This window comes from Hyla sarda, chromosome 2 (genome assembly GCF_029499605.1).
Source record: "Hyla sarda isolate aHylSar1 chromosome 2, aHylSar1.hap1, whole genome shotgun sequence".
NCBI classification, from domain to species: Eukaryota; Metazoa; Chordata; class Amphibia; order Anura; family Hylidae; genus Hyla; species Hyla sarda.
In genome coordinates, this window is record NC_079190.1 from 14,541,388 (window position 1) to 14,558,593 (window position 17,206).

The 17,206-nt window shown below is 47.0% G+C and overlaps 1 protein-coding gene across 3 annotated transcripts in view; it reads left to right on the top strand.

Annotated features, from left to right (window-relative positions):
• RAB6A (RAB6A, member RAS oncogene family) overlaps positions 1–17,206 on the top strand; it is a 44,065-nt gene that overhangs the window by 411 nt on the left and 26,448 nt on the right. For 2 of the 3 annotated variants that reach the window (XM_056561217.1, XM_056561216.1), the window contains exon 1: positions 15–145. The exons of the other annotated variant lie outside the window; for it this stretch is intronic. In XM_056561217.1, coding sequence (XP_056417192.1) covers positions 76–145 — 70 coding nt within the window. In that variant the 5' untranslated portion in view covers positions 15–75. Of the gene's footprint in view, positions 1–14; positions 146–17,206 lie in introns of those variants that run through there. 3 annotated transcript variants of the gene reach the window in all.

The window sequence follows — 17,206 nt, forward strand, 5'->3', positions numbered from 1 at the left end:
TCCCCGCTCCCCAGGCGCCCCCTCCCGCCTCCCCCGGCAGCAGCTTCCCGATCCTGCAGCGCTCGCTCCGACATCATGTCCTCCGGAGGAGACTTCGGGAACCCGCTGAGGAAATTCAAGCTGGTCTTCTTGGGAGAGCAGAGCGGTGAGTAATGGGGACCCGCGGGTCACCTGACACCCAGTCACCCCGTTATAGTCTCCACCCATTACTGTCCTGTAGTCTCCTCTATCCCCCCCTATTACTGTCCTGTAGTCTCCTCTATCCCCCCTATTACTGTCCTGTAGTCTCCTCTATCCCCCCCTATTACTGTCCTGTAGTCTCCTCTATCCCCCCCTATTACTGTCCTGTAGTCTCCTCTATCCCCCCCTATTACTGTCCTGTAGTCTCCTCTATCCCCCCTATTACTGTCCTGTAGTCTCCTCTATCCCCCCTATTACTGTCCTGTAGTCTCCTCTATCCCCCCCTATTACTGTCCTGTAGTCTCCTCTATCCCCCCCCCCTATTACTGTCCTGTAGTCTCCTCCACCCCCCCTATTACTGTCCTGTAGTCTCCTCTATCCCCCCCCTATTACTGTCCTGTAGTCTCCTCTATCCCCCCTATTACTGTCCTGTAGTCTCCTCTATCCCCCCTATTACTGTCCTGTAGTCTCCTCTATCCCCCCCTATTACTGTCCTGTAGTCTCCTCTATCCCCCCCCTATTACTGTCCTGTAGTCTCCTCTATCCCCCCCCCTATTACTGTCCTGTAGTCTCCTCTATCCCCCCCTATTACTGTCCTGTAGTCTCCTCTATCCCCCCTATTACTGTCCTGTAGTCTCCTCTATCCCCCCTATTACTGTCCTGGAGTCTCCCCTGTCCCCCCCCCCTATTACTGTCCTGTAGTCTCCTCTATCCCCCCTATTACTGTCCTGTAGTCTCCTCTATCCCCCCCTATTACTGTCCTGTAGTCTCCTCTATCCCCCCCTATTACTGTCCTGTAGTCTCCTCTATCCCCCCTATTACTGTCCTGTAGTCTCCTCTATCCCCCCTATTACTGTCCTGTAGTCTCCTCTATCCCCCCTATTACTGTCCTGTAGTCTCCTCTATCCCCCCTATTACTGTCCTGTAGTCTCCTCTATCCCCCCTATTACTGTCCTGTAGTCTCCTCTATCCCCCCCCCTATTACTGTCCTGTAGTCTCCTCTATCCCCCCCTATTACTGTCCTGTAGTCTCCTCTATCCCCCCCCCTATTACTGTCCTGTAGTCTCCTCTATCCCCCCCCCCTATTACTGTCCTGTAGTCTCCTCTATCCCCCCCTATTACTGTCCTGTAGTCTCCTCTATCCCCCCCCCTATTACTGTCCTGTAGTCTCCTCTACCCCCCCCCTATTACTGTCCTGTAGTCTCCTCTACCCCCCCCCCCCCCCCTATTACTGTCCTGTAGTCTCCTCTATCCCCCCCCCTATTACTGTCCTGTAGTCTCCTCTATCCCCCCCCCTATTACTGTCCTGTAGTCTCCTCTATCCCCCCCCCTATTACTGTCCTGTAGTCTCCTCTATCCCCCCCTATTACTGTCCTGTAGTCTCCTCTACCCCCCCCTATTACTGTCCTGTAGTCTCCTCTATCCCCCCCTATTACTGTCCTGTAGTCTCCTCTATCCCCCCCTATTACTGTCCTGTAGTCTCCTCTATCCCCCCCTATTACTGTCCTGTAGTCTCCTCTATCCCCCCCTATTACTGTCATGTAGTCTCCTCTATCCCCCCCTATTACTGTCCTGTAGTCTCCTCTATCCCCCCCTATTACTGTCCTGTAGTCTCCTCTATCCCCCCCTATTACTTTCCTGTAGTCTCCTCTATCCCCCCCTATTACTGTCCTGTAGTCTCCTCTATCCCCCCCTATTACTGTCCTGTAGTCTCCTCTATCCCCCCCTATTACTGTCCTGTAGTCTCCTCTATCCCCCCCCCTATTACTGTCCTGTAGTCTCCTCTATCCCCCCCCCCTATTACTGTCCTGTAGTCTCCTCTATCCCCCCCCCCTATTACTGACCTGTAGTCTCCTCTATCCCCCCCCTATTACTGACCTGTAGTCTCCTCTATCCCCCCCCTATTACTGACCTGTAGTCTCCTCTATCCCTCCCCTATTACTGTCCTGTAGTCTCCTCTATCCCCCCCCTATTACTGTCCTGTAGTCTCCTCTATCCCCCCCTATTACTGTCCTGTAGTCTCCTCTATCCCCCCCTATTACTGTCCTGTAGTCTCCTCTATCCTCCCCCCCCCTATTACTGACCTGTAGTCTCCTCTATCCCCCCTCTTTCTCTCTCCTCCTGTCACCATTAGCCAACCCCTGATTTTCCTCCTCCTGTCGCCTCCCCCGATGTGCCTCCTGTCGCCTCCCCCGATGTGCCTCCTGTCGCCTCCCCCGATGTGCCTCCTGTCGCCTCCCCCGATGTGCCTCCTGTCGCCTCCCCCGATGTGCCTCCTGTCGCCTCCCCCGATGTGCCTCCTGTCGCCTCCCCCGATGTGCCCCCTATTATTCTCTTGTAATCCCCTGACTGCCTCTACCCTCTTAATACCGCGATCCTGTCACCTCTCGTCTCTTCCGCCTCTCCTGACCCAGACGATCCTCATTGTGATAATGTCCGGCTGAAAATGTGGTCTGTCTGGGTGTAATCTCTGCAGCAGTGGCTGTGCGCGATGTTCTGCAGCAGTTCTGTTTGGCACCTACCTGTCACCTGTGTACGAGATGTAGGTCTCAGCACCCACAAGGTCTCGGAGCACAGCCAAAACATTAATCATTTTAGCTGTTCGATACTTTTCTCTGATCAATATCAATTTACTGCAGCGATCAGCGATGGATAAATAGTGATCAGTCACTGTCAGCGAGTGGTGCCCGCCATGTGGGGGCATTGTGTACAACGAACAATAGTGTGCGGGCAGAGGAACACTGAGATGTGCTGGAGTATAATACAGGATATAAATCGGGATCAGTACAGGATAAGTAATATATGTACACAGTGACCTCACCAGCAGAATAGTGAGTGCAGCTCTGGAGAATAATACAGGATATAACTCAGGATCAGTACAGGATAAGTAATGTAATGTATGTACACAGTGACCTCACCAGCAGAATAGTGAGTACAGCTCTGGAGAATAATACAGGATATAACTCAGGATCAGTACAGGATAAGTAATGTAATGTATGTACACAGTGACCTCACCAGCAGAATAGTGAGTGCAGCTCTGGAGTATAATACAGGATATAACTCAGGATCAGTACAGGATAAGTAATGTAATATATGTACACAGTGACCCCACCAGCAGAATAGTGAGTGCAGCTCTGGAGTATAATACAGGATATAACTCAGGATCAGTACAGGATAAGTAATGTAATGTATGTACACAGTGACCTCACCAGCAGAATAGTGAGTACAGCTCTGGAGAATAATACAGGATATAACTCAGGATCAGTACAGGATAAGTAATGTAATATATGTACACAGTGACCCCACCAGCAGAATAGTGAGTGCAGCTCTGGAGTATAATACAGGATATAACTCAGGATCAGTACAGGATAAGTAATGTAATGTATGTACACAGTGACCTCACCAGCAGAATAGTGAGTACAGCTCTGGGGTATAATACAGGATATAACTCAGGATCAGTACAGGATAAGTAATATAATGTATGTACACAGTGACCTCACCAGCAGAATAGTGAGTACAGCTCTGGAGTATAATACAGGATATAACTCAGGATCAGTACAGGATAAGTAATATAATGTATGTACACAGTGACCTCACCAGCAGAATAGTGAGTACAGCTCTGGAGTATAATACAGGATATAACTCAGGATCAGTACAGGATAAGTAATGTAATGTATGAACACCGTGACCTCACCAGCAGAATAGTGAGTACAGCTCTGGAGTATAATACAGGATATAACTCAGGATCAGTACAGGATAAGTAATGTAATGTATGTACACAGTGACCTCACCAGCAGAATAGTGAGTACAGCTCTGGAGTATAATACAGGATATAACTCAGGATCAGTACAGGATAAGTAATGTAATGTATGTACACAGTGACCCCACCAGCAGAATAGTGAGTGCAGCTCTGGAGTATTAAGAAGATTACCCCCTTGTTTGTGACCTGGCTGCTGTGATTCGGTGTTGATTTGATTCTGATATAGTAATTGCTCAGTGTGAGCCCGGCCGCCCTCATTACTGTTTCTTTTTGGCCGCATTATAAATGTTGAGTCTAATTTGCTATATTCCCTTATGAACTTATCCATTCCTGAATCACTCTGAACGCTGATCTCTAGATCAGCGTTTCCCAACCAGGGTGCCTCCAGCTGTTGCAAAACTACAACTCCCAGCATGCCCGGACAGCCAACGGCTGTCCGGGCATGCTGGGAGTTGTAGCTTTGCAACAGCTGGAGGCACGCTGGTTGGGAAACACCGCTGTAGATCATAGCAGGGGGGATTGGTCACCGGAATTTGGAGTATTTGGTAGGATGCCTAATCTTATATTGGGGCTGAGAAGCGGATAATGTTTCTCCCTCTGAATACAGCTGTTCTACTCAGCAGCGAAAAGAATCTGACACAAAGCACCAGCACCGCCCCTCTCCGATCAGATCACATACCGTCACATACACAATGGCTTTGGTTATAAAGGAGGCTTTATTAGAGCTTCTGAGGGAGCGATCCCCCCCCAACCTGCGCCTGTCGGAGCATGCTGGGACTTGTAGTTTTGATACTGCTGGGGTGGCACTGTATTTGCGCACAGTGTGTTCTGATTTTACATACTTTGCGGCACCATTTATTGGTTTGTTTTTTGTGTGGCTTTCCAGCTTATGCGCCATATGTATATATTTGTAAAAAAAAAAAAAAAAAAATTGTACTTGGAGGGGGCGTGGCTTAGTGTGCCAGGCAGGTGTGTTGCATTTATTACTTAAAGGGGTACTCCAGTGGAAAACTTTTTTTATTTATTTTTATTTTTTCATTTTTATTTTTTTTAAATCAACTGGTGCCAGAAAGTTAAACAGATTTGTAAATGACTTCTATTAAAGAATCTTTACCTTCCAGTACTTTTTAGCAGCTGTATGCTACAGAGGAACTTCTGTTCTTTTTTTAATTTCTTTTTTTGTCTTGTCCACAGTGCTCTCTGCTGACACCTGATGCCTGTATCCGGAACTGTCCCAGAGGAGGAGAAAATCCCCATAGCAAACCTATTCTGCTTTGGACAGTTCCTGATACGGACACAGGGGTCAGCAGAGAGCACTGTGGACAGGACAAAAAATAAATAAATAAAATAATAATTTCCTCTGTAGTATACAGCTGCTAAAAGTAAGGAAAGGATTGCGATTTTTAAATAGAAGTAATTTACAATTCTGTTTAACTTTCCGGCACCAGTTCATTTAAAAAATAAAATGTTCCATCGGAGTACCCCTTTAACGACGCTGGACGTAAATGTACTGATGAGCTGGTACTTAACGCACCAGGATGTACATTTACGTCCTATGCATAACTACGAGCATCATATCAATACGATGCCCGGATCATGCGTGGCAGGTCCCGCCGGTAATGGCGGACATCCGCGATCGTGCGAATGTCCGCCATTAACCCCTCAGATGCCATGATAAATACAGATCATGGCATCTGCAGCATTGCGGTCAATAAAATGGATGATCGGATGATGCCGCGGCGATCCGATCATCCAGCATGGCAGATGGAGGTCCCCTCACCTGCCTCCGCTGCCTTCCACCAGTCTTCTGCTCTGATCTTCGATCGAGCAGAAGGTAACTGATAACACTGATCAGTGCTGTGTCCTATGCATAGCACTGAACAGTATTAGCAATTGAATGATTGCTATAAATAGTAGGGATGTAAGAAAAAATCGATTCCCGCGATTATCGCGATTTTTCACTTGCCGATACTGAATCGATTCAAAATATTTTTGAATCGATTCTTTTAGTGATGTGGAATTTGTATCTCCTGATCCCCGGAACAGCATGTCCTGTCCCGGGCATCAGGAGATAAAAGTTCCACATTTTGTCAGCTGGATCTGACGCGGCAGCGCTCTGGGTGTATGGAGCGGGCTCTGACTCGTGCCCGCTCCATACTCTGCAGTCCCCGGCTGTTCTCAGTAACCGGGGGCCGCCGCTAATAACCAGCATGCGGCGATCGCCGCGGCTGGCTATTAACCCTTTAGATCGCCGCTGTCAAAGCTGACAGCAGCGTCTAAAGGGACATGTGTATGCTCCCTGGTGGGCTAGATCGCCCCCCCGCAGAGTGATCGCGGGCGGGCGATCCACTGTGGAGGTAGCCGGAGGGCTTACCTCTGCTTCCCTGCTCTCCGTGGCTCTGTCATTGATAGATCCTGGCTGGACCAGGCTCTATCAATGGATAGCAGATAAATGGAGTTCAATAGAACTCTATTCATCTGTCTGAGGAATCTAATGATTCCTAAAAGACTAATAAAGTGTATAAAAAAAAATAAAATAAAAATAAAGTTTTAATAAAAGTGTAAAAGACATTGTTTTTTAGACAGAATCGGGATATATTGCGATGTATCGTCACCTAGATGGTATCGCGATATATCGGGATATATCGAATCGCCACACTGGTATCGCGATTCGAATCGCCAAATTTTTGGCGATTCACACCCCCTAATAAATAGTCCCCTATGGGGACTATTAAAGTATAAAAGTAAAAAAAAGTGAAAAACCCCCTCCCTCAATAAAAACGTAAATTGTCCCATTTTCCCTATTTCACCCCCAAAAAGTGTAAAAAAAAAAAAAAAAAAATATATATATATATATATATATATATATATATATATATATATATATTTGGTATCACTGCGTGCCTAAATATCCGAACTATTAAAATAAAATGTTAATGATGCCGTATGGTGAACGTAAAAAAAAAGTCCAAAATAGCATTGGACCCCAGACTCCGCCGAAAGAGTGAACATTCTTTCAGCGGATGTGATTGGGAATGTATTGCTGTCTGTTTTGTTTTTGTGTGTGTGTGCGCAAGTTAATTAAAGGGGTATTCCGCCCCTAGACATCTTATCCCCTATCCAAAGGATAGGGGATAAGATGTCAGATCGCCGGGGTCCCGCTGCTGGGGACCCCCGGGATCGCCGCTGCGGCACCCCGCAGTCATTACTGCAGAGCGAGTTCGCTCTTTGCGTAATGACGGGTGATACAGGGGCCGGAACATCGTTACGTCATGGCTCCGCCCCTCATGATGTCAAGGCCCACCCCCCTCAATACGAGTCTATGGGAGGGGGCGTGACGACCACCACGCCCCCTCCCATAGACTCGTATTGAGGGGGGCGGGACGTGATATCATGAGGGGCGGAGCCGTGACGTAACGATGCTCCGGCCCCTGTATTGCCCGTCATTATGTGCAGAGTGATCTCGCTCTGCGCAGTAATGATGGTGGGGTGCCGCAGCGGCGATCCCGGGGGTCCCCAGCAGCGGGACCCCGGCGATCTGACATCTTATCCCCTATGGATAGGGGATAAGATGTCTAGGGGCGGAGTACCCCTTTAAGGATGCATTCACACGGCCGTCTGTCCCCGTTTTTTTTTTTTTTTTTTAATCCCTGTTTCAATTCCGTTCTTGCAGGCAGTAAACGGATTAAAAACTTTTTTATTTTAATCCAATTTTTCATCCCTTTGTAACTGTCTGCACTCATTTCCGGGTTTTTTTTTTGACGGCAGAAAAAAACGGCACATTAAGTATTTTTTTTCTTCAGTCTTAAAACCGGATACAGTAAATTTTAACATTGAAGTCTATGGAAAGTCTTTAATGTCATCCATTTTTTCGATCCTTTTTTAGATTTTTTTTTTTTTTTGGTTTATTAACTTAACAATAATGGATCCAAATGGATAACATCCCTTTGCATCCATTATTGTCTTTTTTTTTTTTTTTGACGGGAGAAAAACGGGACTGGTCTAGACGGCCGTGTGATGTAACATAGTTCATAAGGTTGAAAAAAGATCAGAGTCCATCAAGTTCAACCTATATCCCTAATGAGTCCCTACTGAGTTGATCCAGAGGAGGCAAAAAACCCTCATACTAGAGGTAAAAATTCCTTCCCGACTCCAAATATGGAATCAGAATAAATCCCTGGATCAACCTTCTGTCCCTATAAATCTAGTATACATAACCTGTGATGTTATTACTCTCCAAAAATGCATCCAGACCCCTTTTAAATTCTTTTACAGAGTTCTCCATGACCACCTCCTTAGTAGGGATCGACCGATAATGATTTTTTAGGGCCGATACTGACAATCTGTTACTTTTCAGGCCGATAACTTATACCGATATCCCAGGGCAGAAGCCGCTGCAGATCAATGATTTAAAGTGGGCGCTTTAAATAAATGAGCTGCAGCGGCTTTTGCGGGGCCAGAGACCACCGCCGCCTGCTCCCCCTGCCTGTCCTGGGGACCTCCCTAGTCCAACCAACACCGCCGCTGCCCCATTGCCTCCCCTACCCCCGGTTTTATAATTACCTGTTCCCGGGGTCCGCAATACTTCTGGCTCCGGCGGCGTCGCAGGAGCCAGAAGTATCGCGGACCCTGGGAACAGGTAATTATAAAACCGGGGGTAGGGGAGGCAATGGGGCAGCGGCGGAGGTGGTCGTCTCTGGGCAGGGGGGCGGGGCATTATCGGCATATCGACAAAGTAATTGCCGATACCGATAATGTCCAAAATCGTGAATATCGGCCAAACTGATAATCGGTCGATCCCTACTCCTCTGGGAGAGAATTCCACAGTCTCACTGCTCTTACAGTAAAGAACCCCCGTCTGTGCTGGTGTAGAAACCTTCTTTCCTCTAGACGTAGAGGATGCCCCCTTGTTATAGATACATTCCTGGGTATAAATAGGTCATGGGAGAGATCTCTGTACTGTCCCCTGATATATTTATACATAGTTATTAGGTCTCCCCTAAGCCTTCTTTTTTCTAAACTAAATAACCCTAATTCTGATAATCTTTCTGGGTACTGTAGTCCTCCCATTCCCCGTATTACTCTAGTTGTCCGTCTTTGAACCCTCTCCAGCTCCACTATATCGTGCGCAACATTATACATTTTGCGCAGCCACTAGGACAAATCTTACATTTGTGCAGCAAGCTTCACATTGGCCCTCATTTACTATTGAAAACCCGACATGTTTTGTCGGGTTGTGCGCCAGATTCTGTCGCATTGCGCCAGAAATTCTGTCTGCATTTAGTGCCAGATTTAGCGCCAGAATTTACCCCATAATTGAAAAAAACCCGAATAACTGTCCATTTTGCTAAGAAAATCCGAAAAGGGGGCGTGGTCTCAGAAAAGGGGCGTGTTCCCGACATTTTCACAAAAACCCAACATATTTACTAGGGATCGACCGATTATCGGTATGGCCGATAATCACGATTTTGGGCATTATTGGTATTATTGGCATTATTGGTATTGGCAATTACCTTGCCGATAAGCCCCCCCCCGACGCGTCGCACCCCCCACCGTAGTGCTGGGCGGTATATCGGTATGAACCGGATACCGTTTTTTTCTCTCCCACGGTATGGATTTTTGCCCATACAGTTATACCGGTTGGGCCCCTCCCCCACCCTCCGAGTCAATAAAAAAAATTTAACTTACCCGTAATGGGGGTGGTCCTGGCCATCCATCCTTCCTGTAGTGTCCGGCGGCATTCCGGGTGGAGGGTGAACCGGTCCGGGCTGTCCTTCTCTGGGGGTCCTCTTCTCCACTCCGGGCAGGCTCCGGCCTAGTACGCTGCATAGACGCCGCTACGCCGTGATGTCAGGTGTGTCGCTGCGCAGCGGCGTCTATGCAGCGTTACTAGGCCGGAGCCTGCCCGGAGTGGAGAAGAGGACCCCCGGAGAAGGAGGACAGCCCGGACCGGTTTACCCGACACCCAGAATGCCGCCGGACACTACAGGATGGATGGATGGCCCGGACCACTTTCCCCGGACGGTCCCTGCAGCAACTGGGAAGGTGAGTCAGGGTTCTGGGATGGACAGGGGTCTGTAAAATATACTATACCTACAGTAGACCCTCCAGCTGTTGCAAAACTACAACTCCCAGCATGCCCGGACAGCCAACGGCTGTCCGGGCATGCTGGGAGTTGTAGTTTTTCAACAGCTGGAGGCACCCCTAGGCACGGTGCGGCGGGGGGAGCGGTGGCGGTGATAGGTCTCAGGACCCCCGGACAGGTAGGGGGAGAGAAGCGGGTGGCGGCGGCGGCCTATGGCACTGCAAAAGCCGCTGCAGTGCATTAATTTAAAGCGCCCGCTTTAAATCAATGATCTGCAGTGGTGTCACGGGGGGATAAATGTGTAGGAAAAGTGCAAAATGTAGGGAAACCTTAGTAAATACCGTGGAAAATAAATTGTAGGGAATTTAAAACCCACAAAGAAACCTACACAACACTCTTAGTAAATGAGGAACATTGTGTGTAAAAAAAATAAATAAAAAAAAATTAATTAAAAAAACAGCGCTAATGACTAACCCCGCGGAAAAATTGCTCACATTTTCGCCTAAATGATAAATCTCCCCCCTTTCTTGTTTCCAATCCTCCCCACTTTCAAGATGTCTGCTTGCTGTCAGTGAATGGGACCCTTCTTGTTGCTGAATTGGTTACACATGTATCCAGCCTAGACAATACCCTACGAGGTCTTCCGTTTGTTACAGTGTATCAGTGCAGGTAAATGTATCCGCCTGGCGTCCGGCGATGTGTAGACTTTGGGTACGGTTGTAACAAACCCTCAGCTGTGAGAAAAGTATGGTTATGCAATTTTCTTTCATCCTGGAGTGTTTGTAAGTAGAGATGAGCGAGCTTACAGTAAATTCGATCCGTCACGAACTTCTCGGCTCGGCAGTTGATGACTTTTCCTGCATAAATTAGTTCAGCTTTCCGGTGCTCCGGTGAGCTGGAAAAGGTGGATACAGTCCTAGGAAAGAGTCTCCTAGGACTGTATCCAACTTTTCCAGCCCACGGGAGCACCGGAAAGCTGAACTAATTTATGCAGGAAAAGTCAGCAACCGCCGAGCCGAGAAGTTCGTGACGAATCAAATTTACTGCAAGTTCGCTCATCTCTATTTGTAAGGCTGCGTTCACACCACGTTTTTGCAATACAGTTCCCGTATACGTTTTCAATTTGAAAACCGTATGCATTGACTTTCCATTGAAAACCGTACGCCAAAAGATGCATCAGGTTGCGTCCGTTTTGCATCCTGTACGGTTTGGTCAGTTTTTATTTTTTTTCCGAAACCGTAGTCTACCACAGTTTTTGGTCCGGGTGAAAAATCATATTGAAACGTGTTTTTTTTTTTTTTAACATGGGAGTCAATGGGAACCGTACAGAATGTATGTGCGTACAGTTCCATACGTTTTTTTTTTTTTCTTGGAATTTCAATCTAACAACTTAAACTTTATTCATAATGGAATAAAAAGTTACAAACGTACACGGATTAAAATTTGTACAGTGGTCCCTCAAGTTACAATATTAATTGGTTCCAGGACGACCATTGTATGTTGAAACCATTGTATGTTGAGACCAGAACTCTATGGAAACCTGGTAATTGGTTCTGAAGCCACCAAAATGTCATCCAAAAAATAGGAAACGGTGAGGATTAAAGAAAACTAAGTAGATAACTAATATAGATAAAGCAAATCCTTGTATATAAAAGTAAGAAAGATCTGCTGGGAGCTGTAATCACTGTCTATGTCAGTGTTTCCCAACCAGGGTGCCTCCAGCTGTTGCAAAACTACAACTCCCAGCATGCCCGGACAGCCGTTGGCTGTCCGGGCATGCTGGGATTTGTAGTTTTGCAACAGCTGGAGTCTACCTGGTTGGGAAACAATGGTTTATGTAGAGGACAGGAGCTTCTTCAGGGTCCTATACAGAACACGCAGTGTCCCAAATTGAGCCGCCCTTACTTTGTGTCCAAAGGAGCATCTAACCCTGGCACATGTAAGAAGTAGTACAGAACTTGTAGTTCCTCCCTGTACTGTAGGGGGCGCTAGCAGACAGCCAGTCAGTGCATGCACTTCAGTAATACAGGTGATTTACCAGTAAAATGCCCATTCTGATTGGTCAGTTCTTTCAGCCATTGACCTGTCTATCACAGATGTGAACTGTCTGTAGCATTGTATGTTGAGTCTGGTTTCAAGTTACAATGGTCCAGAAATAAACATTGTATGTTGAAACTATTGTATGTTGAGGCCATTGTAAGTTGAGGGATCACTGTACACACATTTTCATACAGTTTAGTCAGGTTTTGAGGAATCGGTTTTCTATCAAACATCTGTATAGCTAAAACGCGGTATGAACCCAGCCTATTCCGGTTTGTTTCTTACAATGTATCAGTCCGGCTGTTGCAAAACTACAACTCCCAGCATGCCCGGACAGCCGTTGGCTGTCCGGGCATGCTGGGAGTTGTAGTTTTGCCACAGTTTGGAGACCATTTTTTTTTTGGGGCGGTGATGTCCACCGTGAGCTCCCCCCGACCTCTGACGCTTTCCGGAACCCTGGAGGAAGAGGATGTCCCCTCCCTGCGGCCTCAGGGGTGTGATGGGTGCATTAGCGGCTCCTCTAGAACCCATCATCTCCATGACTCACGCGGTGACAGGACTCTCAGAGCAGGAAATTGAATTTCTTGGCAGGAGCTCGGGAGCCGATCGATTAAATCTTATGTCCGGTGTGCAGATAGGACGGGCAGCTCCATAAATCTCCCCCCTTAATGTACTGCTCCAGTAAGTGCCCCCCTGTAGACGGCGGCCAACGCTGTGCCCCCCCCATGGTCCCGGTGCTGCTCCTCACTCATCTATCAGGATCAGATTAAACATTCATACACGGACACAGGCTAATGAATAGTTAATACTGTCCACCAATCGGCTTCGGCCTGGTGTATTAACACTGTATGTACTGTAAGGTGGCGCCGTCCATTGGAATAAGTGGGAGCTCTATGTGGGGTTCAGTGTTCTCTCCCACAACAGGTTACATACAGATCAAACCAATAGATCCTGGGAGTTAGGTGGGTGCCCTGTTGACCTTTGAACTTGGGTTCATGAATAATATATCAGGGCCTGGGGTTGAAACTTACTTACATAGCTGCCGAATGCTGATCCACTCCATACACATACATACAAGGGTAAGGAATTGGGTCCACCAGCCTCCTCTAGTAACCCCTAATTTTTCTAGATGCCATCCTATAAGGCAGTGGTTCCCAACCAGGGTGCCTCCAGATATTGCAACACTACAACTCCCAGCATGCCTGGACAGCCTTCGGCTGTCCAGGCATGCTGGTAGTTATAGTTTTGCAACAGCTGGAGGCACACTGGTTGGGGAAACATGGATATATACAGGTTCTTGTGTATGCTTTGTACTTGCCTGTTTTAGACGATGTGGCAGGCATGAGTTTTATTGCCCCTAATGATAACAGTGGCATGCTGGGAGTTGTAGTTTTGCAACAGCTGGAGGCACCCTGGTTGGGAAACGCTGCTCTAAGGCCTCTCTCTATACAAGCAAATGGAAGGAATTGTCCAGTTCCCGATAGTGCAGTTAAAACTTAGCATTTAATATATCAAAAATAAAATTTAATAAAGCATTTCAGGGATGGGTAGTGACATGGCACTCTAAAAACGGAGTGAGACGCCGGCGCGTTTTGAGCGTAAGCTCTTAGTTATGGCCCTCCCTCTATGCGCCTCGTGCTTCCTTACAATTGCCACTCGCTCTAGGTGCCCCCTCCCCTCTAGGCACCCCCTACGGTGCTCCTTCTACAATGCCCCCTTCCTCTAGGCACCTCACCTACGATGCCTCCTCCTTCTAGACACCCCTTCCTCTAGATTACCACCCCTAATATCTGCCATCAGGGGTAGATGGCGCATCCCCATACCCATAAGATGGTCAGTCAGGCTGCGTTCACACCACGTTTTTGTAGTACAGTTCCCGTATGAGGTTTTTGATTAAAAACGGATTCCTCCAAACCGGACTAAACTCTATCAACATACGATGATTCCAACATACGATGCTTTTGTATGTCGGGGCCATCGCATAAACGGCTATCCGGCAGCGCTGACTGCTTCAGCTGCCACCGGAAAGCCGTTTACGGTGCCCCGTGTGCTCCGATGATGATCACTCCCCTGTCCCCGACGCTCCGGACCGTTCTCTTCCGGATCCCCTGCATCGCCGTCGCTCTCCTTCGTCGTCATCACGTCGCCGCGCGCGCCGTCCAGTCATCCAATAGGAGCGGCGTGCGCAGCGACGTGATCACGGCTATGAAGAGCGACGATCCCAGGCAGCAGAGACGGTCCGGAGCGCCGGGGACACCCCCGGTACGCGGCGACAGCGATGGAGGGCCACATCCAGGGCAGCGGTGACAGGTCCGGAGCGGCCGGGAACAGGTGAGTATATAACTTCCTATACTTTACATTGCACGGATCATGCGATGGTTACAACTAACGATGGTTCATTATGAACGAATTACCATCGTATGTTGAGGGACCTCTGTATATGGTTTGAAAAATGACGTCCGGTTGCATCCAATTTTTAAGGGGGAAAAAAAAAGTATATGTTTTTAACTTTTCACTCCATTATGAATAAAGTTTCACTTGTTTGGTTGAAATTCCAAGAAAAAAAGAAAACTGTGCAAAGTCAAAAACCGTATGGAGAAAACTGGATGGAACCGTACGCACACCATTGACTCCCATGTTAAAATAAAAATAAAAAACTTATACGGTTATTCACCCGGGCCAAAAACTGTGGTAGGCTATAGAGATGAGCGAATTTACAGTAAATTTGATTTGTCACGAACTTCTCGGCTCGGCAGTTGATGACTTATCCTGCATAAATTAGTTCAGCTTTCCGGTGCTCCGGTGGGCTGGAAAAGGTGGATACAGTCCTAGGAAAGAGTCTCCTAGGACTGTATCCACCTTTTCCAGCCCACGGGAGCACCGGAAAGCTGAACTAATTTATGCAGGATAAGTCATCAACTGCCGAGCCGAGAAGTTTGTGATAAATCAAATTTACTGTAAGTTCGCTCATCTCTAATCAGAATACCGACCAGGGTGCCTCCAGCTGTGGCAAAACTACAACTTCCAGCACGCCCAGACAGCCTTCGGCTGTCCGGGCATGCTGGGAGTTGTAGTTTTGCCACAGCTGGAGGCACCCTGGTTGGGAAGCACTAGTCTATGACGATAGCACTGTTAGGCTGGGTTCACATCCCGTTTTTCAACTACGGTTCCCGCATACGTTTTCTATCAAAAACCGCATGGGGGGGGCGGGAAAGGGATGGAACAGTATGGGGAAAAAGTAAACCGTATGCGTTTTTAAAAGTGATTACAGTTCCGTCCGTTTTTATATAAAAAAAAAAAACATACGTTTTTGAAAATTCTGTCCATTTTTAATGGGCGGGGTCTTGGGTGGGGACTTTAGGATGTGAATGCTCATGTGCAAAGAAAAAACGCATACGCTTTCGCCGTATGGAACCATATACATGTGCGTTTCCCATTGACGTCCATGTTTAGGAAAAAAAAAAGGGTATGCGGTTGCAGTACGGTTTTTAACCCAGAGTCAGAACCGTGGTTGAACAAGGTTTGGAGTACTGTTAAAAACCGTATTGCAAGCAAACTGTATGCATCAGTGGTAGAGATGAGCGAACTTACAGTAAATTTGATTCGTCACGAACTTCTCGGCTCGGCAGTTGATGACTTTTCCTGCATAAATTAGTTCAGCTTTCCGGTGCTCCGGTGGGCTGGAAAAGGTGGATACAGTCCTAGGAGACTCTTTCCTAGGAATGTATCCACCTTTTCCAGCCCACCGGAGCACCTGAAGGCTGAACTAATTTATGCAGGAAAAGTCATCAACTGCCGAGCCGAGAAGTTTGTGACGAATCGAATTTACTGTAAGTTCGCTCATCTCTAGTTTTCACTAATGAAATCGCATGCGGGAACCGTAGTTGAAAAACGTGATGTGAACCCGGCCTTACCTGTGGAGGGTCCACGGCACAGCAGAGCGGAGCTGACACTAGCACTTTCTGTAGGATTATTCCTCCTCGTACCGGATAGACGTGTTTGGCGGGGAGCGCAGGGAGCCGGGTCATACCTGTTCTGACAGCCGGGATGGGCGGCTGCTCCCACTGCTGTAGTATGGGATGTCTGGGGCCTCCCCCTGATGATGATATACATTGTGCTCTAGTCCTCTGTAGGAGCTCTGCTTGCTGTCAGTGAGTGGCTGAAAATTCTACAAACCTTATAAGGCTGGGTTCACACAACAATTTTGCTATACGGTTCCCGTATCAGGTTTTTGATTTAAAAAAAAAAAAAAAAAAAAAAAAAAAAAATTCCTCAAATCCGGACTAAACTGTATCAAATTTTTATCTGTATACGGTTGGAAAAATGATTTCCGGTTGCATCGTTTTTTTTAAGAAAAAAAAGTATACGTTTTGAACTTTTCACTCTCATTATGAATAAAGTTTTACTTGTTTGATTGAAATTCCAAGAAAAAAAACTGCAAAGTCAAAAAACGTATGGTGAAAACCGGATGGAACCGTGCGCACATACAGTTCTGTACGGTTCTCATTGACTCCCATGTTAAAAAATAAATAAAAAATGTATACGGTTTAATACGGTTTTTCACCTGGACCAAAAACCATGGCAGGCCACAGTTTTCTGTCCGGGGGAAAAAAAAAGTAAAAAAAACGTATGGTTTGAAAAATGGAGACAACGTATACATTATGGTGCATAAGGTTTTGAATGGAAAGTCTATAGGTGCATTTTTCTGTACGGTTGCATACGTTTTTTGTTTTTTTAAATTAAACCGTATAGCAAAATCGTGGCGTGAACCTATCCTAACTGAGAGTTTGTTACAGTGCAATCCGGTCTAGGAGCTCAATACACACGTCTGTCTGCTGTTCTGCTAGTTTGTTACAGTGTGTCAGGCTGCGGACCGGGATGGTGAGCACAGAGGATTGTACTGAATATAGCTGAGAGTTTGTTACAATGAATCAGTATGCGACCAATATGTAAACACAGAGGATTGCCTGTACTGAATATCATTTGTTACAATGTATCAGTCTGCAGAGTGGTATGTGAACACAGAGGATTGTTTGTTACAATGTATCAGCACGTGACCAGTATGTGAACACAGATGATTGCCTGTACTGAATACAACGGAGTTTGTTACAATGGATCAGTCTGCAGACCAGGATGATGAA